This window comes from Anolis sagrei, chromosome 3 (assembly GCF_037176765.1).
Source record: "Anolis sagrei isolate rAnoSag1 chromosome 3, rAnoSag1.mat, whole genome shotgun sequence".
Classification (NCBI taxonomy): domain Eukaryota; kingdom Metazoa; phylum Chordata; class Lepidosauria; order Squamata; family Dactyloidae; genus Anolis; species Anolis sagrei.
Window position 1 is genome coordinate 20,330,922 of NC_090023.1, and position 26,222 is coordinate 20,357,143.

The following is a 26,222-nucleotide window of genomic DNA, read 5'->3' on the forward strand; positions in this document are numbered from 1 at the left end:
TTAAATATGATCTTGTCAGAGGAAAGGCTGACCTAATATTCATGTGGTAAAGCACTGACCGAAAGGTCACAGGTTCGAATCCAGGAAGCGGCATGAGCTCCCACTGTTAGCCCCAGCTTCTGTCAACCTAGCAGTTCAAAAATATGCAAATGTGAGTAGATCAATAGGTACCGCTCTGGCGGCAAGTTAACAGCGCTCTATGCAGTCATGCTGGCCACAATACCTTGGAGGTGTCTATGGACAATGCTGGCTCTTTGGCTTAGAAATGAGGATGAGCATCAGCCCCCAGAGTTGGACATGACTGGACTTAATGTCAGGGGAAAACCTACCTTTTACCAACCCTAAAGCATTCAAATCTTCTATTCCTCCTCAACCTGCTTTCTCTAAGTGCCTATATAAATGCCGATAGAATACACCTCTCTAATATTTCTAGGTTCTCCTGTACAACTCCATGTGATCTTCTAGTAGAAATGTATTATGGAATTGCACTGGAGACCTAGATAATGATAGATAAAACCTCTCTCTCATGACTTGGCCCTCCTGCGTAACTGTGATTACATTTGGGTGGAAGCATACTATAGAATTGTACTCGAAGACCTATCATTTCTTGGCACTCTAGCATAGTTTTACAGTCCATTTTGGGTGGAAGCATACCATAGAATGGCACTGGAGGACATTAAAAAGCCGAGACATAACCGATAGACACTTGAATGTTCTGACTGTGAATTCTAACATGATGGGGTCATGGCAATTACTATGGCTGTGTGTTGTAGACATCCTCATCAAGACTAACTTTGAGTTTAAATGCTGTTACTATCACTTGGCTTTCATCCTACAACAACAAAAATCTATAACTTGCATCACTATGTAATATTAAAAATACAGAAAAGACTTACTAAATGGTTTGACACTGGAAATGCATATTTTGTCAAGTTCTCAAATATGGCTCTTCTTGTGCGCCCCTCCGGCCTGTGTGCAAAACGTAGGTTCCGGACATCCTGCAAAACATTGGGTAAAACTCAGGCCTGCCATAAAATTGGCATAACATAATCCTGATTTATCTGCCAAGGAAATGTTGCCCATCTGCCATAAGTAATGATATTAATATTTGACTATTTCATCCTGGCATAGTAAGGACAAATACTACCCACGGTTTTCTCCTCATATCCCCAAAATGTTTCAGGAAATTACTCTGTGCAAAAATACATGTCAATTTTTTGCATGAGAATTCTTGGGTTTTGTCCAAAGCACACTCAACATGATGATTGCATTTACTGCTCCACTACAATGGAAGAGACTATTCATCACTCCTGCCTCCTGTAATTCTGGTTTGAGTTCTATTGTCTAGCCAATGAAGAAGAATTTAAATATATCCATTAATTTTAGTACAATATGACCCCAGTATAATAGCAAACCCTATTGAAATAAACAACTTATACCAGAAATTACCATAGAGTCACCCTGGAGCAACTAGAAAATACATAAAGTGGCGTCTTCTGTAGGAATTTTCTAGCTCTACCTGAGTAACTGTATGGTAACTTCCAGCAAAATCACCTGCAGGACCTAGAAAAGTACTAGAGAGAACTTTTTTCAGGTGTGAGTAGGGGAAACATGGGATCATAATTTAGACCACTACTGCAGATTATACTTGCAACATTATTTCACCAAGTTTGGACCACTTTACCTTGCACACAATCTCCAAACCATATGAATTTTCCCCACGGCTAGATGCTCCTCCAATTTTCTCAACTCTGTTGATAACTCCTAGGGGTGCATCGAGAACAAAAGGAGGGTCCTAGAAAAAAGAGTAGTTTATTAATGAAAACTCTAAAAGAAGGAGTAGTAGTTCTACTACTGCATTGTACAGAGCTTGGCATAGCCAAGAACTCAAGACTTCAGACAAGGCTAATTATACAACAGACAGCAAAGAAATAATGCTATACCAAGACCGATCATTGATTAATCTATTCCAGTGCTATGCACTCTGGGTGTGACTCTTCAGCATCTCAGGGACACAACTTTGTGAATTAGAATCTCCCAGCTAAGTGAGAGATTTTGGGAGTTGTAGTCCAGTAAACAACCTTTCCAAGCTCTTCTGAAGCATAGGTTCTTCCCTATAATTGCTTCTGGCAATCCTTTTACTTGGAGTAACTTGAATCTTGGTCCTTCTGCATGTGCTCTGCGCTTTGGGTCCCTCCCCAACAGGAACTTGAAATAATAGATAAGAAAAAGAGCTTGCATGGTTTCAGTGATTTAATAGGGCCACATCTACATGGGCCAAATAAAATGAACCCACTCTGATTCCACTACAAGCAGTCCACATGATGCATGGGTGGTTCTGCAGGAGAAGCGCTTCTCCCAGGTGTTAATCCAGCGCACAGAAAATCGCAAGTTACTCCAAAGTGATCCAAGTGTTTTTAACATGTGGACAATTGAATCTGGAGTGATCCAATATCCACAAGTCAAAAAGACCCACTTCTGTTGCTCTGGCCTGAAGCAATTCCAAGCAGCTCCCCAGCAGAGCCTTGCTGGCAATGTTACTTTATTAGGCACCCTATTGTGTTCCTACCAGAAGCAATGTTGCCAGCAAAGGGTTTCATTGGGGAGCTGCTTCTGGCTAGCAAAACTATAGCACGCCACCCAGGAGGACAAGGCATAAGAGTTGATTTATGGCCGGCTATTAGTTGTGGGTGGCCATTTGAATTCTGAAAGGATTTTAGGGTGCTCCCATGCTGTCAGAGGGAGCTGTGGAGCAAAGTACTTGGAGTATTTTGGCTGGTGTCGACACAGTCTAAGACCTCATCTACACAGGCACTAACATCCAGCTTGAAGATGGTTTGAGGTCGGGTGTCCAGAAAATGTTTTTTCCCAATCCAAGTTGCACCCAGCCAGAAACTGTGTGATAAAAAGCCTCACCAGAAATCCTGAATCCAATCATAAAATTCAATGCATCTCTTCTATGTATAAACCGGCAAAGGAAGGAACCAAATGCCAAATACATAGTGCAAATGTAAATAGGGCTCAAGCTTGAGCAGTCAGAGTAAAAAAATAGTTGCATAGTCAAGATGAAAGATAAATTGATGTACCCCCTAGCAGTGAAAACAAATCAGAATGTGGACTATAGAGATCTCGTGGCTCTGTGTGGACTCCTTTGCAGCTTGCAGCTGTTTTGCATGGTGTCTGTATAGGCACTCTGGTGCAAACCAGATCTCTATAATCACTATTCTGATTTGGACAATTAACAATTGTCCAAATCCAACTGTTTTGGACTATTAACAATTGTCCAACAATTAATTGCTTGTGTAGAAGGGCTCTTATATTCTAGGAGACCAGAGTTAAAATTCCCAGTCTGTCATGGCAAACCGTTTTCAAGAAAACATTGTGATAGGTTTGCTCTAGGATCGCCATAAATCAGAAATTTCCACAAGGTACAAAATAACAACACAAACAGAATGGAGGAGGAAAGAAAAAGAGAATTATGTCTTACCCTTTCCATGCTTTTAAAATATAGCCTGTAATTTGTGACTGTTAGGGTTCCTCTAATAGCACCAGTAAATGGGCAGATATGAGTAACATCTTTTGCTAGAAAAGAAAATGGTAACACATTATAAATAATTATAATTTGAACTACTTATACGACGTTTAAAATCTTTCTGAGGTGAAACAGATATAATGGCAGACTTTCTTTTATGGAAAAAGCACACCTTAGCTTTGGATTTTCTGACCTTGGCAGAAAGTTGGACTAGATGATCCTTGGGAACCCAGCCAATACTACAGCTGTCTGATTCGATGACATTTTTAAATCCCTTTTCAGTTTTACTAAGTGAGGACAGCAGAGAGATAAACAGTGAATAAAGAATAATGATTGATTTCTTTAGACATCAGGGAAAAAACAGACACGAAAGGTTCATCATCTACACTGCAGAATTAATGCAGTTAGATACCACTTTAACTGGTATGGCTGAATGCTTATGGAAACACAAAGCTGTAGTTTTAGATGATTTTCAGTCTTCTCTGCCAAAGAGTTCTAGTGCCTCACAAAAATACACACAGATTTGAGCCAGAGAAGTTAAAGTGGTATCGAACTGCATTAACTGCTGGGCTTTAGCACAGCTGGGCCGGGCTTTTGTATAGCTGGTTAATCAGCAGCTCCAATAAATCTTACCAATTGAAAGGTTGGCAGTTCGAAGCCCTAGTTGGGGCGAGTGCCCAATCTTCAGCTCAGCTCACTGTCCACCTAAGCAGTTTGAAAACAGCTTAAGCAAGGAGGTATTTTATGGCACCATCCAGAAGAAGAAGAAGAAGAAGAAGAAGAAGAAGAAATGCCAGAAAATGCCAGCGATCAAAAGAAAGGAGGAAGTCTGTGATCAAGGGCTCTTCGACATAGAGGATGGAGTGACACCACCCCCTGAGGCCGGAATTGAGCACAACCTCCAGGATGCCGAAGTTGAGAAAATGCCTATCTATCTATCTATCTATCTATCTATCTATCTACATACATACATACATACATACATACACATACACATACACACCTCTGTGTGTTGCCTGTCCTGTCTGTTTAACGGCATTGCTGTATCTATGTTCTGTGATCTACCCTGATCTACCCTGAGTCCCCTTTGGGGTGGGAAGGGCAGAATGTAAATGCTGTAAATAAATAAATAAATAAATAAATAAATAAACGGTGTAGTGTAAATCAGTGGTTCTCATCCTGTGGGTCCCCAGGTTTTTTGGCCCACAACTTCCAGAAATCCCAGCCAATTTGCCAGCTGTTAGGATTTCTGGGAGTTGAAGGCCAAAACATCTGGGGACCCACAGGTTGAGAACCACTGGTGTAGATACACTTGAAGTTTAATATTTGAAAGACAGGTTCGATCAAGAATATGCTGCAAATGCTTTGAAATAATTTTTCTCGGCCATCATGGTAATTGCAGGGCAGGAGGAGTGTCTTAAAACCTTGAAGTCCAACACATCTGGAGAATGTTAGGTTGAGGAAGTCTCTTTTCTGTAATTTCTTTGCAAGTCAAAGTCCCCACCTTATACACCATCAGCGCTAGGGAGTTAAATCAGATGTGGCTTTGTGCTATACATCCCAGTTTTTATCTGTGAAATATTGGAGTGTTTGAGATGCTAATATCAATCACCAAATTACAAAGATGGGCAGCTTCTTGAAACCTCAGATGATAAACTGGAGCAGATTAACCATCTTGCTGGTAAGGAAACCACCAGCCATCCTGACAACCCAAAATTATTCATTCTGGAAAAGAGAAATCTCTGTACATACCCATGTCTTTTATGTTTTCTCCTGGTAGCAAAGGGGGCTCCTCCATTTCGGCCAATTTATTAGATTCTCGGAGAACCTAAGACAGATACCACAGACTTAACACAAGCTACGTTGACGTTTCATTTTTCTTCATTTATTTGTGGTTTTCAACTTTCATGGGGGTCCTGTGACCTAATCACAGAAAACGTGGAAGCCTGGCTGTATTTCAATTTTGGCCTTTGCACAAGATCATGGAAACATGTCCAACCTGTGTGCTGGCAGGACTGAAGACTGACAGGTCACAGGTTCGAATCCGGGGAGAGCGAAGATGAGCTCCCATTGTCAGCTCCGGCTCCCCATGCGGAGCATGAGAGAAGCCTCCCACAAGGATGGTAAAACATCAAATCATCCAGGTGTCCCCTGGGCAACGTCCTTGCAGATGGCCAATTCTCTCACACCAGAAGTGACTTGCAGTTTCTCAAATCGCTCCTGACACAAAAAAAACTAGAAGTGTTTCAGTTTAACACTGCAATCTGATTTTGCCCCCAACCTGGACCATCTCATTTTATGATTCACACAAAGGATTTACCCAATTTCCTAAATGAATTTCTCAACAGGAAGGCAATGAAAACCCCAAAATGAACGCACTAACCAAAAACCTTGCCGTATTACAGTGAAGGGAGTGTAGTTTCCCTGCGGATTAAATAAACAGATGTGATGAATAACTCAAGTTAGATCAATTGAAACCGAGGGGAAAAGAATCACTAATCCAACAGAAAAGCCACACATCTTAATCTTTTGGGTTTTATGAGTGGGGGGACACAAAGTAGAAACACCACAAGCAGATGGGGTTGTTTTACAGCGATGTCTATGGAAAAACTCTGGAGCAGTGACACGCGGCAAGATAGACAGCCAATCAGATTGCGCGGATTATCTCACAATATTTCAATCTCCTTAAAAAGAACTGGACACAAAGGACAATCTCGCACCATGCCATTAGATAATAGAAGCTGATAAAGTATTGAATCTTATGGGGTTTCTGCTTTTTTGTGCCAGGGTTTGTGCTCCAGACGATAAACAATTCCGGGGGAGTGACATTATTTCTTCTCTGATTTTGTAAAATAACTATTATGGGAATTTATACACATCTAGATGGGTAGATGAAAAACTAGAATTAATCAGCACGCTATCTCTTTTTGCTCCCTTCAATTATGCAACTGAAAAGCTTGGCAAACATTTTCCTAAAGAAGATGTAGCACATGTTAGACAAAGAAATCGACCTTTGTTCCACAGATTTCACAGGATTAGTGTGATGCCTTTTATCTGCTTTAGTACATTTGCCACACTGAACCTCCTCCCCACTTTGTCTGATATGGTTGAGCTGAGCAAGTAGTCACTGCCTGATTTCCTTAGATTTCTCCCCTCTTAGGTTAAAATTTAAGAGCACGTCCCTTGAAAAGACATCGGTGAGTCCTGAGATTCTGCAAAAAGGAGGAGACAGTAAGAATAAGGCACCACTGTTCTTCTCCTTGCAAAGCATTTGTTATGAATGGGTACATGGGCTGCATTCACACATCCTGGATCTGGTCCTGGGGCCACATCTAGCTGAAAAGTTGTTTTTGCAGTCTTTGACCTGTGCGGATTCCCAAAAGGGTTAAATGCTTTTTAAAGAAACTCCTCCTTTCAGTCACCTTTCAGTCACCTTTCAGCCTCCAAACCAAACAAGCTCAGCTCCCTAGCCTGATCCTCATAGTGCTTGGCTTCCAGACCTTTGACCACTTTGGTTGCCCTTCTCTGGACATGTCCAACTTGACAACACCCTTCTTGTATTCAGTAAGGCCATTGATAAGGTCCTCCATGACCTTCTGGCAAACAAAGTAGTCAAGGAGTCTAGTGCCACACTTGGAATACTATGTCCCATTCTGGGCACCACAATTGAAGGGAGATGTTGACAAGCTGGAAGGTGTCCAGAGGAAGGTGACTAAAATGATCAAGGGTCTGGAGAACAAGTCCTATAAGGAGCGGCTTAAAGAGCCGGGCATGTTTAGCCTGAAGAAGAGAAGGCTGAGAGGAGATATGAATAGGGCCATGTATAAATATGTGGGATGAGGGAGCAAGCTTGTTTTCTGCTACCCTGGAGATTAGGACGCGGAGCAATGGCTTCAAACTGCAGGAAAGGAGAGTCCATCTGAACATTAGGAAGAACTTCCTGACTGTGAGAGCTGTTCAGCAGTGGAACTCTCTGCCCCGGAGTGTGGTGGAGGCTCCTTCTTTAGAGGGTTTTCACCGGAGGCTGGATGGCCATCTGTCGGGGGTTCTTTGAATGCGATTGTTCTGCTTGTTGGCAGGGGGTTGGACTGGGTGGCCTACGAGGTCTCTTCCAGCGATATGACTCTATGATTCTATTTAGATTTGAGCTAGTTCTCTCTCTTTGCCTATATCAATGGTAAGGAAAATGTCGTTCATAGACTGTTTGTGCCCTCCAAGAACTCAATTTGGCAGTGTCCTCTCTGTCAAATGCAGCATAGTGGCGTGATTTGAATATTATACTATGCCTCTGAAGTCCAGAAATCAAAACTTCATTCTAAATAAATTGCTTGATACTAAGAAATTAAATGTAATGCTGAATCTGTGAAGTAGTTTGTTTTAGCCCTGAGTAAATATTAATGAGAAAGGCATTAGGAAAAAAATATGCAGAATTGCACTGATCCTTCTCTCATAGGGTGGATAGCTTATGGGTCACTGTAACTCAAAGCCAACATGATGGCAATTGAGGACAACAGCACAAACACACGCGCGCACACATACATAAACACACATTGTACATGATTTCTAACAATTTCTTTGCCACTTTGGTAAAATAACATGTTCTGGTTGCATCATGCAGGGCTGAACTTCAGTGACAAAAATTACCGTATATACTCAAGTATAAGCCGACCCGAATATAAGTTGAGCCATCTAATTTTATCACAAAAAACTGGGAAAACATATTGACTCGAGTATAAGCTGAGGGTGGGAAATGCAGAACCTACGGGTAATTTCAAAATACCAATACCAAAATACCATCAGTAGATTAAATGTTTTTGAATATTTACAGAAAAATGTAATTTAAGATAAGACTGTCCAACTCTGATTAAACCATTACTCTAACCTTCTTCAATGTGAATGTGATTACGTATCCTTCCAATAATAATAGAGAGGAAAATAATAAATGTAATAAAAATAATAATAGAGTAAAATAACAAGTGTAATAATAAAAGTAGAGTAAAATAATAAATATAATAATAATAATAATAAATAGAATAAAATAGATGCAATAATAATAGAGTAAAATAATACATGTAAATAATAATAATATAGTAAATTAATCAATGCAATAATAATAATAATAATAATAATAGAGTAAAATAATAAATGTAATAATAACAATAATAAATAGAGTAAAATAATAAATGTAGTAATAATAATAGTAACAGAGTAAAATAATAAATAACCTTGACTCGAGTTTAAGCCAAGTGGGGTTTTTCAGCCTTAAAAAAGGGCTGAAAAACTCGGCTTATACTCGAGTATATATGGTATTTTTGAGGGCTACCAAGTACAATATTACAGTATTATGTCTTTAAAATTCAGTGAAGACATCGGAGCTAAAATAGTAATATTGCAGATATTGGGCAAAGTACCCCATAATGTTTGAGAGAAAAAGAGGGAATATAAATCAAGTACATACATAAATGAACAAATAAATTATACTTTTTCTTTAGGACCTTAGCCAGCCTGTTAAAAGACAGCTCCAGTTCCTTTTCTTTTGGCTCAAGCAGCAGGAGAAAATCCCTTACCTGTAAAAAGAAGGTGGTAGCAAGTTTCCAGGTCGACGCAGAGCCCCGTGAAAGAATAATAGATCACCTCTTTCTCAAAAGGACATACCAAGGCCACTGGGTTACTCTCTTAAGCTTTCTGTTCCTCCCCCCACAAAATGACAAATTGTAAATACTTTTGGCTGTAGTTGGAGTGGCTACACCAACAGCCAGGGATCTTTAATATTTAGCATTAAGATCACTTTCTTCCTCGTCTCTCTGAAACATGAACTCACTGGAAGCAGCTTCCTTCTTCCTTGTCTCAGAGACAGAGGATTGACCGAGTCTGGCTTTCTCTGATCTCATTTACACTAAATCAATATATTGTAACTTGGGCTTTGACAGGTCTATGAGGCAAGTGCTATAAATAGAAGGAGAAGGGAAGGGCAGCATGTAAAGTGGATCTTTGCTGGGATAAGCACAATTTTCCTGGATCAGGAGACAATGGGGTGGAAAAAGAGACCCCAAAAAAGACATTGCAATGACTGCAATCTTTGGGGGAAAACATTCAAGGCGCTGTGATATTAGAGAAATTGCTGCAAAACACCCAATGTACTTGGAAGAATCTCATATTCTGCAATAAGGATTGGAAAACTGTATTGCAGGCATGGGCAAACCTCGGCCCTCCAGGTGTTTGAACTTCAACTCCCACAATTCCTAACAGCCTACCATTAGACTGAGCATGATGAAATATATGATAAAGATCATAATCACAACTTTACACTTTTTCTGAGAAAACTAATCAGACAATCTGAAAAGTGGAGACTTGGACCACTTACAGCAGCATTTCTCAACCTGGAGGTCGGGACCCCTGGGAGGGTCACAAGGGGGGTGTCAGAAGGGTCACCAAAGGCCACAAAAAAACACAATATTTTCTGTTGGTCATGGGGGTTCTGTGTCAGAAGTTTAGCCCAATTCTATAGTTGGTGAGGTTCAGAATACTCTTTGATTGTAGGTGAACTATACATCCCAGTGGAGCCCCTGTGCCAGCAGGACTGAAGACTGATGGGTCACAGGTTTGAATCCGGGGAGAGGAAGATGAGCTCCCTCTATCAGCTCGAGCTCCTCATGTGGGGATGTGAGAGAAGCCTCCCACAAGGATGATAAAAACATTAATTCATCTGGGCGTCTCCTGGGCAACGTCCTTGCAGATGGCCAATTTTCTCATACTAGAAGTGACTTGCAATTTCTCAAGTCACTCCTCACACAACAAAAAGAAATACATCTCAGTAACTACAACTCCCAAATGTCAAGGTCTATTTTCCCCAAACTCCATCAGTGTTCACATTTGGGCATATTGAGTATTCGTGCTAAGTGTGGTCCTGATCCATCATTGTTTGAGTCCACAGTGCTCTCTGGGTGTAGGCATACTACAACTCCAAAACTCAAGATCAATGCCCACCAAACCCTTCCAGTATTTTCTGTTGGTCATGGCAGTGCCAAGTTTGGAGGTTCTGTGTCAGGGGTCACCAAACAACTCCCAAATGTTAAGTCTATTTTCCTCAAACTCAACCAGAATTCACATTTGCGCATATTGAGGATTTGTGCCAAGTTTGGTCCAGATCTATCATTGTTTGAATCTGCAGTGCTCTTTGGATGTAGGTGAACTACAACTCCAAGACTCAAGGTCAATGCCCACCAAACCCTTTCAGTATTTTCTATTGATCATGGGAGTTTTGTGTGCCAAGTTTGGTTCAATTCATTGTTGGTGGAGTTCAGAATGTTCTTTGATTGTAGGTTAACTATAAATCCCAGCAACTACAACTCCCAAATGACAAAATCAACCCCCTCCAACCCCACTAGTATTCAAATTTGGGCGTATCAGGTATTTGTGCCAAATTTGGTCCACTGAATGAAAATACATCCTGCATATCAGATATTTACATTACGATTAATAACAGGAGCAACATTACAGTTATGAAGTAGCAACAAAAATAATTTTATAGTTGGAGGTCACCACCACATGAGGAACTGTATTAAGGGGTCACAGCATTAGGAAGGTTGAGAACCTCTGACTTACAGCATTTGTGCTACATTATCCCCACACTTATTTTAGGAGGAGGCCAGGATAAGGTGCCCTTCAAGAAAGGGGAAGTGGCATTGGGGATGAAGAGGGATGGGAGAGGATTGGCGAACAACTGTGTCTGGTGTTCCCTAGCATCTGCAATCTGGAGCTGTAGCCTCAGTCTTCCTAATGGTAGGTTTGGCCTTGCAGCAAAATTGCATATGTCCTCCTACCTCTAGAGCAGTGGTTCTCAATCTTCCTAATGCCACAACCTCTTAATGCAGACTCATTAGAAGAGTGTAGATTACTATAATGCAGGCATGGGATACCTCATGTTGTGGTGACCCCCAACCATAACATTATTTTCATTGCGACTTTCATAACTGTAATTTTGCTACTGATATTAATCATAAGGGAAATATCTGATATGTAGGATGAATTTTTATTCACTGCACCAAATTTTGTACAAATACCCGATATGCCCAAATTTGAATACTGGTGGGGGTTGGGGGTTGATTTTTTTCATTTGGGAGTTTCAGTTGCTGGGGTTTATAGTTCACCTACAATCAAAGAGCATTCTGAACTCCATCAACAATGGAATTGAACCAAACTTGGCACACAGAACTCCCATGACCAACAGATAATACTCTGGAGAGTCTGGTGGATACTGAGATTGAGTTTGGAAGTTGTAGCTCACCTACATCCAGAGAGCACTGTGGACTCGAGCAATGATTGATTTGGACCAAACTTGGCACAAATACTCAATATGCCCAAATATTAACATTAGTGGAGTTTTGGGAAAACAGACCTTGACATTTGGGAGTTGTAGTTGCTGGGATTTATAGTTCAGCTACAATCAAAAAGCATTCTGATCCCTCACCAATGATAGAATTGGGCCAAACTTCCCACACAGAACCTACATGAGCAACAGAAAATACTGTGTTTTCTGATGGTCTTTGGTGACACCTCTGATGTCCCCTTGTGACCCCAGGTTGAGAAATGCTGCCCTAGAACCATCTAGTTGGAAGAGACCCCAAGGGCCATCCATGCAGGAATACACAATCAAAGCACTCCCAACAAATGTCTATCCAACCCGTGATACATTTTCTATTACAAGACAGCTGCAAACACAAATGTTATCCCAGAAATACTTGGTTCAGTCTTTGTTTCAAGGTTTTTCGTATGTATGCTCGTAGAAAGATTTTATAGAGGACATTGAAACATTTTCTCTCACACCTGAAATGCAACAGAATACAGTTTATGGCCCACAGGTCTGGTGTAGAATATTTCTTGGTCCCAGGACTTACCCTTAAATCTGGAGAAAAGTTTTCTGTAGAGGTGGAGATCGAGTCTGAAGCGGATCTTGTATGGGTCGAGTGCTCTGAATGTGAGGTGGAAGCGCTGGAAGAACAAGAAAAGAAGGAGGTAGTTTAGCTAATCTTAGATCACTGCTTGCTCTTGCAGAACTGTATTATATGGGAGAAGGGGGAATTCTCATAGCCTCCCTCTAAGAAGTACAGTAGAGTCTTGCTTATCCAACATAAACAGGCTGGCAATATGTTGGATAAGCAAAAATGTTGGATAATAAGGAAGGATTAAGGAAAAGCCCATTAAATGTCAATTTACATTATGATTTCACAAATTAAGCACCAAAACATCATATTTTACAACAAATTGACAGAGGAAGCTGTTCAATACATAATAATGTTATGTAGTAATTACTAAATTTATGAATTTAGCACCAAAACATTGTTATGTGTTGAAACAGCTATGGATCTGGCAGGAGGCAGACTGCATTGGATAATATAGAACGTTGGATGAGTGAAGGTTGGATAAGTGAGACTCTACTACATACTGCCGGCATGGTGATCTAGGCCCGTAGCCAGGATTTTGTTTTGGGGGGAGCTGAGTTTGATTGGGGGGGGGGGGGTGGCTGAGTCTCAGTGAAAGAGGGTCTACCCTAGCAAACCTTTCGTATCGTTATCCCAATACCTCCATGCATATGAGATATATTGAGCATGGTGATCAGATCATGATATGAATAACATAGCAGTTTAAATAATGTACCAGTAAGGCCTTCTCGTGGACCACCATGAGAATTTCGGGGGGGGGGGGGCGAAGCCCCCCAAGCGCTCCCCCCCCCGCTACATGCCTGACTGTATCTAACTTTTTATCTCCACAAGGAGTTCACTACACAGTAACATTATGTAGTAATTACTGTATTTACGAATTTAGCACCAAAACAGACAAGCGTTCTATTTATTTTATATGTTTTTAATCTCATTGTTGATGTATGATGTTTTAGACAGTATTGCTAGCATTGAATCCTTGCTGTTAGCGGGTCTGAGTTCCTCTGTGGAGGTAGAGAAGATCGAGATACAAAAGTTTTAAATAAATAAATAAATAAATACAATTTCTCCCACTCTGGACATTATTCCACAGGTAAATGCTTTTGATATGAAATAATAAATAAATCGTTGAAGGCTTTCATGGCCGGAATCACTAGGTTGCTGTAGGTTTTTTCAAGATACTTGCCATAGATGCAGGTGAAATGTCAGGAAGGAATGCCTCTAGAATAGGGGTCCTCAAACTAAGGCCCAGGGGCCAGATATGGCCCTCCAAGGTCATTTACCCGGCCCTCGCTGAGGGTCAACCTACGTCTTAAATGACTTGAAAGCACACAAAAACAAAAACAACAATCTTATCTCATCAGCCAAAAGCAGGTCCACACTTTCCAATGAAATACTAATAAGTTTATATTTGTTAAAATTGTTTTTCATTTTAATTATTCTATTGTTTTTAAGTGGGGTTTTTTTTGCATTATAAATAAGATGTGTGCATGGGAATTCATTTAGGGTTTTTTTTTTCAAATTATAATTGGACTCTCCAACACTTTGAGGGACTGTGACATGGTCCTCTGTTTAAAAAGTTTGAGGACCCCTGCTCTAAAACATGGCCATATAGCCCGAAAAAACCTACAGAAACCCAATAAATAAATCAGATTTTCCCAACCTAGTGCCTTGCCTTCTAGATGTGTAGATTCATAACTTCCAAAATTCCTTACTACCTATTGGATTGGTGAATATACACTTTACTACCTCTGTGAGATGCTAGATTTGGAAGGAGTGGGCTACAATTAGCATCTCCCCTAAGGCACTTCATACAGAAATCTGCCACTAAAGCAGAACACATTTTGTATCTTGGATAAAGTTGTCTATAATCTGCAAAAGTTTGTTGCTATACAGTTGTTAAGATTTTAAGGGTGATGGAATGCTTTTGTGCATTTAGATTAAACAACAAGCAGAGCCACCCTTTCAGAATTTATTTAGAAGGGGAGAAATCTTTTAGAAAGCAGATATTTTTACACACATGCACATTACTCGCTCGAGGTAGATTTGCAGCTGATTCTAAGCAATCCAGTTTTTGAATCTAAGATCAGCATGTGAAGGGTGAAAAAACAAGACGAAAGGACACTCAAACATCTCCAGCCAAATCTCTCTCTCATACACACACAATCACATGTGCGAGCTTACACACAGCTATGTATTCTCTGCCAGCAATGGAGAAAGGTGGCCTATATTCTGACCATTTGTGAGCATTCCCCCCACTCCACCCGCAAGAGGGTCCATTTCATGCTGCCATCATCACACAATAGCCTACAGTGTCTGGAGCAGTGTTCATGCACTATTACGCTTTTTAAAAAAATCATAAAGGAAGGGGGAGCTAAATTGGAAAAAAAAGAAAGCCTGTAGTCTGCGTAAGTCACTTAGTAAACAAAGCATGGATTGTTGGGATCTTTTTCTGCCTCCGAGGATAGAAAGCCAACCACCCATTGAAATGCAATACAGGGTTCCTATGGAAAAACGGAGACTGAATTGTGCCTTTCACTGAGTCAAAGCGCCTGAAGAGCCCAGTCCCTTGGTAATGGTTATAGAAGCCTGAATCCCCCTGAGAGTCTTAGATTTCATTTTTCCTTTCTTAAGAGTATGTTTGAGACCATAATGCTGTCCCTACCCAGAGACAGTGAAAACTGTGGGCATAATATTATCAACAATCCAAAAGTTATGCTTTCATAATTAAGTTCTTTCCCCCTTGTAATGTGTTAGTTATTATTGGTTATCTTATCAACAGGGCCACGGTGGTGCAGCAGGTTAAACTACTGAGCTGCTGAACTTGCTGACCGAACGATCAGCACTTCAAATCCAGGAAGCGGGGTGAGCTCCCGCTGTTAGGCCCAGCTTCTGCCAACCTAGCAGCTCGAAAACACGTAAATGTGAGTAGATCAATAGGCACCACTTCTGTGGGAAGGTAACGGCATTCCATGCAGTCATGCTGGCCACATGGCCTTGGAGGCATCTACGGACAACGCTGGCTCTTTGGCTTAGAAATGGAGATGAGCACCAACACAACTGAATTGTGTGGGACACAACTATAATACTTTATTTATATTCCGCTCTAACTAGAGTTAACGTCAGGGGGAAAACTTTACCTTTTATCTTATCATAGAATCATAGACCTTGTGGGCCATCCAGCCAAAAAGCAGGAAAATCTCATCCAAATCACCCCCAATGAATGTCATCCAGCCTCTATTTAAAAGCTTCCAAAGAAGGAGCCTCCACTACACTCCAGGACAGAGAGTCCCACTGCTGAACAGCTCTCACAGTTAGTTTTTCTTCATGTTCAGGTGGAATCTCCTTTCCTGTAGTTTGAAGCCATTGTTCCACTGCATCCTAATCTCCAGGGCAGCAGGTGAGTTGATCACTAGGTATCGCTTTGGCAGGAAGGTAATGGCGCTCCATGCAGTCATGCCAGCCAGATGGCCTTGGAGGTGTCTATGGACAATGCTGGCTCTTCAGCTTAGAAATGGAAGTGAGCACCACCCCCCAGAGTTGGATACGACTAGATTTAATGTCAGGGGAAACCTTTGCCTTTACTTATGCATAGCACCCCACCCTAAATACCCTAAATAGACACCAGATCCCATTTGATCTTGGAAGCTAAGCAGGATCAGCCCTGGTTAAAACTTGGATAAGAGACTGCCAATGAATACCAGGAGCTGCTTGCTATATTTCAGAAGAAGGAACTGGCACGGCCACTTCTGAGTAATCCTTGCCTAAGAAAATCCTATTAAACTCATGGGGTCACTTTAAGTTGACATGGGACTTGAAGTCACTATATACACATATGTGGATCACATCTGAGTTTGCATAATTCATCTTCGTCACCCATTTCTTGGATAGCTTTTCTGAGAAAAAGACTACACTTTTCCACTTTATGCAGAATCAGTTTTACTGTCAATTGTAATTTAGGTTTTTAGGGCAGAGCTGTGTGCTTTTCTATTAAAATGCAATGGATACGCAACTCTGTACAGGAGCTGAGCCATCAAGATTTGGAGAGGAAGTGCAACTCAACAGGGAGGCTACCTGCTTTACAGGCAAAGCATCTGGCATCTCTAAAAAGAATCAGCATGGGATGAGAAAGATGCTGCTAGAAAAATTGCCAGCATTGGGATAGAATTTATTATTATTCTGCCTGATACTGGCAACCAGCACAGTTAGTGACTATGGTGATTTGGGATTCTGGGAGCTAGAGTCCAAAGACAAGAATTGTTTTCAGAAGAGGTTTGATAGCTTACTCACATTTTCTTCTTTTACTTATTTTCTATGATTAAGTGGAGGAGGAGGAAGAAGAAGTAAATGATGATTTAAAAACTGATTAATAATGCTTTGAATATTATAATATCCTGCCCTGTATCATGGAATCCTAAGTTGGCCATCTGCATCTGTGAGTTTAACTTTTGTGGATTCGATTAATATTTTCTCTCTAAGAATCTCAGAGAGAACACTTGTCCAGGCATTTGTAGATCTTCCAGTGCAATTCTCAATACTTGTAGAACCTAGAGATACCTAGCTAGATGGGTATTCTTCCAAGTGGAAAATATAGCATATTTTTATAGGGGTGACAATACAATATAATCCATTTCACAAATTTATAAACAGTGGGTTGCTGTGAATTTTCTGGGCTGTATGGCTATGTTCCAGAAGCATTCTCTCCTCAAGTTTCACCCACATCAATGGGAGGCACCCTCAGAGGTCGTGAGGTTTGTTGGAAACGAAGCAAGTGGGGTTTATATATCTGTAGAATAATGTGCAGGGTGGGAGAAAGGACCCTTGTTGTTGCAGGCAAGTGTGAATGTTGCAATTGGTCACCTTGATTAGCATTGATTAGCCTTGCTTCCTGCCAGGGGGAATCCTTTGTTGGGGTGTTAGCTGGCCCTGATTGTTTCCTGTCTGGAATTCCCGTTTTTTGAGTGTTGTTCAAAAATGGTAACATTGTTAGCATTGATGATATTCAAGACAATTTTGCTTGCACCCCTTAGGCTACTAGCATGGTGTAGCGATTTGAGTTTTCAGCTATGACACTGAATGACCAGGGTTCGAATTCCCACTTGGCCATAGAAAACCACTGGATGACCTCAGACAAGTCACAGGTCCTTCCACACAGCTGTATAAAATCTACATTGATTTGAATTATCTGGCAGTGTGGACTCTGATATTCCAGTTTAACACAGATATTGTGGGTTATCTGCCTTTATATTCTGGGTTATAGGCATGTGTGGAAGAGCCCGCACTCTCTCAGCCTCAGAGGATGGCCATAGGTTTGTCTTCAGATCACCGTAAGTCAAAAACGACTTGAAGACAAAATGATAGCCAACCTATATACTCACTACCTCACTATATAACCTCACTACCTCTGAGGATGCTTGCCATAGATGCAGGCGAAACGTCAGGAGAAAATGCCTCTAGACCATGGCCATATAGCCTGAAAAAACCTACAACAACTCAACCTATATAACGTTCTGTGATTAAGACAGCGTGACTACACTGTAAATATCTCATCTGGATGTCTTAAGATTCACCTGCCTACAAATCAAGAGATACACGATGCATACACAACAAGACTTTCTGACAAATCATCTCAAGCGCAAAATAGAAGCACAGATGGCATATTTTCAGTGCATCCTACAGACTGCACTAGAATATAGAAGCAACTTCATTCCCTTTGCCTCCCGCATCCAGTGGGCATCATGTTGAAATGTTTTGCTTTTAAAAAATAAAATAGTAGCAGAAAATCATCTTAATGAAAGCCCTTCAAAAATGTACTCTTGCTTCCCAAACACTAACTATGTTTGATAATTCCTGGAATCCTGTGTATTATAGCTTTGGATGCATTAGCAGCAACAACAAGTTAAAATAATTAATCAAATAAATGAAGATGAATTATTTTAAGTTTACGTAGTAAGTGAAACAATGGAGGCATTGAATTGGAAGGAAATGATACATGGGAATGGAACCATGAAGCTGCCCCCAAATCAAAGACAGGTCCCAATAATCCAGTGGTTCTCAACCTGTTGGTCCCCAGATGTTTTGGCCTTCAACTCCCAGAAATCATACCAACTGGTAAACTGGCTAGGATTTCTGGGCGTTGTAGGCCAAAACACCTGGGGACCTACAGGTTGAGAACCACTGCAATAATCCATCTAGACCAGTGGTTCTCAGCCTGGGGTCCCCAGATGTTTTGGCCTTCAACGCCCAGAAATCATACCAACTGGTAAACTGGCTGGGATTTCTGGGTGTTGTAGGCCAAAATACCTGGGGACCCACACATTGAGAACCACTGTAATAGTCCATAGTGAAATAACCTCCACATCACCTTGAACGCCCCTAACTTCATCGTATTTGGAAGCCACAGAGGACTAGAAGTGGTTAGTGTCTGGACTGGGAACAACCTGTTGTTGGTCCTCATTTCCAACTATGGCAACTTTTCAACCAACACTTTCATCTTATTCAACCAGCACACTATAGATATCCATCTCACTCAACTTGGACCTTGCATCTCATTCAGCCTACACATACTACAAGTTCCCATCTCATTTAACCTGCATGCAGTAGATCCCCATCTAATTCGGCATGTGTACCATAGATCCCCCTTTAATTCAGTCTGAATGTTGTAGATTCCCCTCTCATTCACCCTCCATGCTATAAATCCATATCTCATTCAACCTCCTCAATGTAGATTGCAACTTCGTTCAACTGAATGAGATACTTTAGATCCCCATCTTATTCAATGTGCACACTCAAGATCCTTGTGTCATTTGAACTGCATGTCATGATTTGAACCTAGCATTTTCTGCACACTGTAGATCGGTCAGTGGTTCCCAACCTTTTTTTGACCAGGGACCACTTGACTAGGGACCACTTTGACCAGGGACCACTCTCCAACATTAGTACAAAAACAATTATGAATCAGTTTTTGGTCAGCTTTAGATTCAGTTTGGTTATTTGGGGTGCTGATTCAGAAAATTGCATTGGATAGACCACATCAGCTCTAGTTTCAAAACATATGCCATCCAGTAGTCACCGTCTGCTCTCCCACAGAAAACCATATCTAATAATCTAGAGCTGATGTGGTAGTAATAATCTTTTGTGAGTAGTCAGCCTCTCCCCTGCCCACATCCCTGTTGCCTCAGCACTGCAAGAATGTTTTGCTGCATGGTTTCGTGTAGTAGTGGTGAGGCCTTGGACCATATTTTTGTTCTTGTGGACCACAGGTTAGGAACCATTGCTGTAGCTTCTAACCTCATTCAATCTCCACACTATAGATGCCCATCTTATTTAACCCATGCCCTCTAGATTCCCAACTCATTCAACCACTTTGAGCCTCCTTGTGGAGAAAAAGCAGGGTATAAATAATAATAATAATAATAATCATCATCATCATCATCACCTACATGTTCTAGATCCCCCTCTTATTCAACCTGAATTCTGCAGAGGAAGTAGCCTTATACTATACTTAACCTATTGCTGTTGTGGGCTTTCAAGTTGTTTCCAACTTATGGCAAACCTAACACAGGTTTTCCTGGCAAGATTAGTTCAGTGGAGGTTTGCCACTGACTTCTTCTGAGGCTGAGAAAGTGTGGCTTGCCCAATGTCATCCAATAGGAGCCCCCAGTAGTGCAATGGGTTAAACCCTTGTGCTAGCAGGACTGCTGACTGATAGGTCAGCGGTTCGAATCTGGGGAGAGTGGGTTAAGCTCCCTCTGTCAGCTCCAGCTCCCCATGCAGGGACACAAGAGAAGCCTCCCACAAGGATGGTAAAACATCAGACATCCAGGCATCCCTTGGGCAACATCCTTGCAGATGGCCAATTCTCTCATACCAGGAGCGACTTACAGTTTCTCCTGACATACAGAAAAAAAATCCAATAGGTTTCTATAGCTCAGTAGAGATTCAAACCCTGGTCTCTCATATTCTATATGTACTATATGTTGGCTCCTTACACATAACCATGGGCACTCCCACACAGCCATATAACCCACAATATCAAATCAGAAAATCCCACAATATCTGCTTTGAACTGGGTTTTCTGAGTCCTCACTGCCATATAATCCAGTTCAAAACAGAAAATGTGGGATTGTATTCAGCTGTGTGGAAGGGTCCCATATGATCTAAATAGACAATAATGCCTCAGCAGGACAGTTCACATAACTTATTACAACCTACTTTTTAATTAAAATGTGGAGATCTTGGGGCTTTGAAGTTTCAAAGGCATTGCCATCCAGGCCACAGCATCTTGTTGGGTCCAGATGCAAACATCAGCAAAAAGGGATTTGGCACCACAAAGTAGATGCAACACAGTTCTTGGGAAAAGAGCATTTTCAAGGTTCTTTAAGTGGAACCATGGCTCAGCAGTAAAGCACATGATTCTCATGCAAAATTTATAGGCTGAAGTCTTATCTCCACATGTTTTGTGTAATGTGAACTATCTGCAGCTTGGCTTCCAGATATCAGTTGCTAGCCAGGCATGATCAGCAGTTTAGATCAGACATAAGACAGTACTACACTTGGTCAATACAAATGAAATGCACAGATATAGGGTGGGTGACATCTGGCTTGAAAAAACTACTTGTGAAAGGGAGGTAGAAGTCTTAGTTGACCACAAGCTGGACGTGAGTCAACAGTGTGATGTGGAAGCTAAAAAAGCCATTGTAATTCTAGGCTGCATCAATAGAAGTATGGTGTCTATAGATAAGTGCCTCTCAACCTGGGGTTTGGGACCCCTGGAGGGGTTGCACAGGGGGTTTCAGAGGGGTCGCCAAAGATAACCAGGAAACACATATTTCTGATGATCTTAGGTGCCCCCTTGGCAGAGAAGGCTGAAGTTCTCTCCACCTATCCTTCTCTTCCTTTTTGGTGTCGGTGAACTACAACTCCCAGAATCCAAAAACAGTCCCCACCCCAACCCTACCAGTACTCAATGCTGGCCACAGGGGTGGCTCAACCCATTATGCAAAGTAAGCATTCGCAGTATACTTGAGGAACTCTTGAGGAACTCTTGGAAGAAAATAGACATTGACATATGCGAGTTGTAGTTACTGGGAGGTATAGTTCACCTACAATCAAAGAGCATTCTGAACTCCACCAATGATGGAATTGAACCAAATATGGCACACAGAACTCCCACGACGAACAGAAAATATATATCAATGATTGGTTGGGCGGGGGGGGGGGGGGCAAAATACTGTTTGCTTACCGTTGAAAATACTGTTTGCTTACTGGCCTCTGGCTGGCCATGTAGATAGTGTGCCAAGTTTGGCACAGATCCATTGAGGGCTGGGTTCAGAGTGCTCTTTGATTGCAGGTGAACTATAAATCCCAGCAATTACAACTCCCAAATGACAAGGTCTATTTTCCCCAAACTCCACCAGTGTTCACGTTTGGGCATGTTGAGTATTAATGCCTAGTTTGGTCCAGATCCATTATTGTTTGAGTCCATAGTGCTCTCTGGAGGTAGGTGAACTACAACTCCAAAATTCAAGGTCAATGCCCACCAAACCCTTCCAGTATTTTCTCTTGGTCGTGGGAGTTCTGTGTGCCAATTCTGGTTCAATTCCATCGCTGGTGGAGATCAGAATGCTCTTTGATTGTACATGAGCAACTACATGTAGCAACTACAACTCCTAGCAACTACAACTCCCAAATGACCAAATCAATTCCCCCTTCCAACCCCACCAATATTCAGATTTTGGCATATCGGGCATTTGTGCCAAATTTGGTCCAGTGAATGAAAATACATCCTGCATATCAGATATTTACATTACGATTCATAACAGTACCAAAATTACAGTTGGGAAGAAGCAATGAAAATAATGTTATGGTTGGGGGTCACCACAACATGAGGAACTGTATTAAGGGGTCGTGGCATTCGGAAATTTAAGAACCACAGCTCTAGATGGAGGGAAGTCACAGTCCCACTCTATTCTGCTTTGGTCAGACCTCACCTAGAATAACCCTGTGTCCGGTTCAGGACAACACAATCAAAGAAGGATATGGACAACATAGAATGTGTCCAGAGAAGGGCAACCAAAACAGCCAAAGGTCTGGAAGCCAATCCCTATGAGGAATGGCTTATTTCGGGAGCTGAGCATGAGTCGCTTGGAGAAAAGAAGGTTAAGACATAATAGCCATGTTTAAGGATCTGAAAGGATGTCAGATCAAGGAAGGGAACACTTGTTTTCTGCTGCTCTGAAGTCTAGGACATGGAGCAATGGATTCAAATTACAGGAAAAGAGATTCCATGTAAACATTAGGAAGCACTTCCTGGTGATAAGAGCTCTTCCGCAAGTGGAGTTTGCTGCCTGGGACTGTAGCGGAGCTCCTGCTGTGGAAGTTCTTAAGCAGAGGCTGGACTTCCATCTGTTGAGAGTACTTTGATTGTGTTCTACTGCATGGCAGAATGGGATTGTCTCTTGTAATCTTTTCCAACTCTATGATTCTAAGCAACACCCACTGAAATCCCCTTTTCTATAAACCAACAAAGGTATAGGAGCCACTTCTTGCTTTCAGTCTAAATTATATAGTTCTGAGCTGAGGGGAATCGAGATGAAATGAGAGATTGATTACTGTTCATAAACAACTAGATTTCACAGGCACTCTCTGGGGATTATGGGAACTGTAGTTCATCACATAGAGAAGCACCAGATGGGGGAAGGACGACATAATTATCTATGTGCCGCCGGACTAGATGTCATGGTCATGGAGTGCATCTACTTGGTAGAATCAATGCACCTTGACACCACTATGTATGGTTCAATGCGATGGAATCTAATGAGTTGTATTTTGGGGAGGCACAAGCCCTCTTTGGCAGAGAAGGCTACAAAATCTGGTCAAGTTATGCCTCCAAAATCCCATAGCATTGCCTAGGGGATGCCCGGATGTTTTGATGTTTTACCATCCTTGTGGCAGGATTCTCTCATGTCCCTGCATAGGGAGCTGGAGCTGACAGAGGGAGCTCATCTGTGCTTTCCCCGGATTTGAACCTCCAACCTGTCGGTCTTCAGTCCTGCTGGCACAAGGATTTACCCATTGCACTACCAGGAGCTTCTTATTCATGAGTCACAATAAGTCAAAGGTCAAGTAGACAAACTTTTTTAATGTCAGAAACGACTTGAGAAACTGCACGTCGCTTCTGGTATGAGAGAATTGGCCATTTGCAAGGACATTGCCCAGGGAACGCCTGGATGTTTTGATGTTTTACCATCCTTGTGGCAAGCTTCTCTCATGTCCCTGCATAGGGAGCTCATCCGTGCTCTCCCCAGATTCCAACCTCTGACTTGTCAGTCTTCAGTCCTGCTGGCATAAATGTTTAATCCATTGCACCACTGGGTGCTCCTTATTCATAAGTCACCATAAAGTCAAAGGTGAAATAGACTTTTTTTTTTCATGTCAGGAGCGACTTGAGAAACTGCAAGTTGTTTCTGGTGTGAGAGAACTGGCCGTCTGCAAGGATGTTGCCTAGGGGACACCTGGGTGTTTGATGTTTTACCATCCTTTTGGTAGGCTTTTTTCATGAAACTGGAGCTGACAGAGGGAGCTCATCTGCACTCTTCCCGGATTAGAATCCCCGACTTGTCAGTCGTCAGTCCTGCTGGCACACCGGGGACTCTGCTATGGTAGTTAAATTGATAGAATCATAGAATCAAAGAGTTGGAAGAGACCTCATGGGCCATCCAGTCCAACCCCCTGCCAAGAAGCAGGAATATTGCATTCATAGAGTTGGAAGAGACCTCGTGAACCATCCAGTCCAAACCCCCTGCCAAGAAGCAGGAAAATTGCATTCAAAGCACTCCTGACAGATGGCCATCCAGCCTCTGTTTAAAAGCTTCCAAAGAAGGAGCCTCCACCACACACTGGGGCAGAGAGTTCCACTGCTGAACGGCTCTCACAGTCAGGAAGTTCTTCCTCATGTTCAGATGGAATCTCCTCTCTTGTAGTTTGATGCCAGACTGCATTAATTCTTCAGTGTAGATCAGGCATGGGCTAACTTCGGCCTTCCTAGGAAATGTTAGGAATTGTGGGAGTCGAAATCCACAACATTTGGAGGGCTGAAGTTTGCCCATTCCTGGAGTAGATGCACCTCTGTTTGCAGAAGCTTTACCACCAGCTGAGAGAGTGTGACTCACCCCAAGGCCACTCAGTGAGGATACAAAAGCCCTGCCCTCAAATCCCCCCCAGGCCTTGAGCATCTTATTGCACATCCTTTGGAAACCAAATCCTCTTTTCTGATAGGGAGGTGAGTTGGTTAGAAGCACACATTTCCCTGCAATCTGGAGATGGGTGGAAGGATCAGAGCTGAAAAGTCACGACATTCCCCCTCTTCCCTCCCTCCCTCTTTCCTTCCCCCTTGGGCGGCGCTGCGGGGGAGTAACGAGTAACGAGAAGTAACGCCGTTACCTGGAGAGAGAGTCGATGCTGGGCTGGCGGGTGGTAGAAGGAGGCGCCGGCTTGGAGGCCAGGCTCTCGCAGCTGGAACTCTTCTCCATGGCTGGAGGAAGGAGAGACAGAGAGAGAATGGGAGGGAAGAGATAGAAAGATAAAGGGAGAGAAAGAAAGAGAGGAGCGGAGGGGAGGAGGAGAAATAGGTAGGTAGATAGAGAGATGAATGGGGGAAAGATAGATAGATCAGGCTGTTGCTGCTGCTGCTGCTGTCAAGGGAGTGGAGAGGGCGCGGGCGCTGCCATGTTGAGCCCACAGTGCAGTGCGCATTGCTAGGCGGGGATGTGATGCTCGATGCTCAGCCTCCCTCCTCCGCTTCGGGAGGAGCCGCTTCGCGGGAGGCAGGAGACAGAAGCACAAGCGGCCAACGCCGGCTCCTTCCCTCCCTCCCCTTTCCAAGCTTTGGGGCACATTCAGCCCTCGCTATCCGCTGGGCTTGGCTCCCAAGACCCCCTTCCCTGGGACGCCCACATCCCTGGATGCTCAAGTCCATGGAGATCCTGTTAAACATGTAAACATGGCTAGCCTATCACCTTTCCGCCTCCAAGTCATAGAATCATAGAATCAAAGAGTTGGAAGAGACCTCATGGGCCATCCAGTCCAACCCCCTGCCAAGAAGCAGGAATATTGCATTCAAGTCACCCCTGACAAATGGCCATCCAGCCTCTGTTTAAAAGCTTCCAAAGAAGGAGCCTCCACCACACTCCCTCCAGGGCAGAGAGTTCCACTGCTGAACGGCTCTTACAGTCAGGAAGTTCTTCCTCATGTTCAGATGGAATCTCCTCTCTTGTAGTTTGAAGCCATTGTTCCGCGTCCTAGTCTCCAAGGAAGCAGAGAACAAGCTTGCTCCCTCCTCCCTGTGGCTTCCTCTCACATATTTATACATGGCTTTCATCTCTCCTCTCAGCCTTCTCTTCTTCAGGCTAAACATGCCCGGCTCCTTAAGCCGCTCCTCATAGGGCTTGTTCTCCAGACCCTTGATCGTTTTAGTCACCCTCCTCTGGACACATTCCAGCTTGTCAATATCTCTCTTCAATTGTGGTGCCCAGAATTGGACACAATATTCCAGGTGTGGTCTAACCAAAGCAGAATAGAGGGGTAGCATTACTTCCCTGGATCTAGACACTATCCTCCTATTCAGGCATGTAGCCAGGGGGGGGGGCTCGGGGGGCTTCAGCCCCCCCCCGAAATTCTCATGGTGGTTCGCGAAAAGGCCTTACTGGTGCATTATTTAAACAGTTATGTTTATTAATATCATGATTTGA

At 42.5% G+C, this 26,222-nt stretch overlaps 1 protein-coding gene across 1 annotated transcript in view; it reads right to left on the reverse strand.

Moving 5' to 3' along the window:
* The window catches only part of MTMR2 (myotubularin related protein 2), a 44,353-nt gene extending 19,070 nt beyond the window's left edge, over window positions 1-25,283 (reverse strand). Inside the window, exons 1-6 of the mRNA XM_060771081.2 lie at window positions 24,916-25,283; window positions 12,430-12,523; window positions 5,285-5,360; window positions 3,488-3,582; window positions 1,685-1,795; window positions 897-998 (exon numbers count right to left, since the gene is read on the reverse strand). Of these exons, the coding sequence (XP_060627064.1) occupies window positions 897-998; window positions 1,685-1,795; window positions 3,488-3,582; window positions 5,285-5,360; window positions 12,430-12,523; window positions 24,916-25,004 (567 nt within the window). The 5' untranslated portion in view covers window positions 25,005-25,283. The remainder of the gene's footprint in view (window positions 1-896; window positions 999-1,684; window positions 1,796-3,487; window positions 3,583-5,284; window positions 5,361-12,429; window positions 12,524-24,915) is intronic.
* Between the last annotated feature and the right edge of the window lie 939 nt (window positions 25,284-26,222).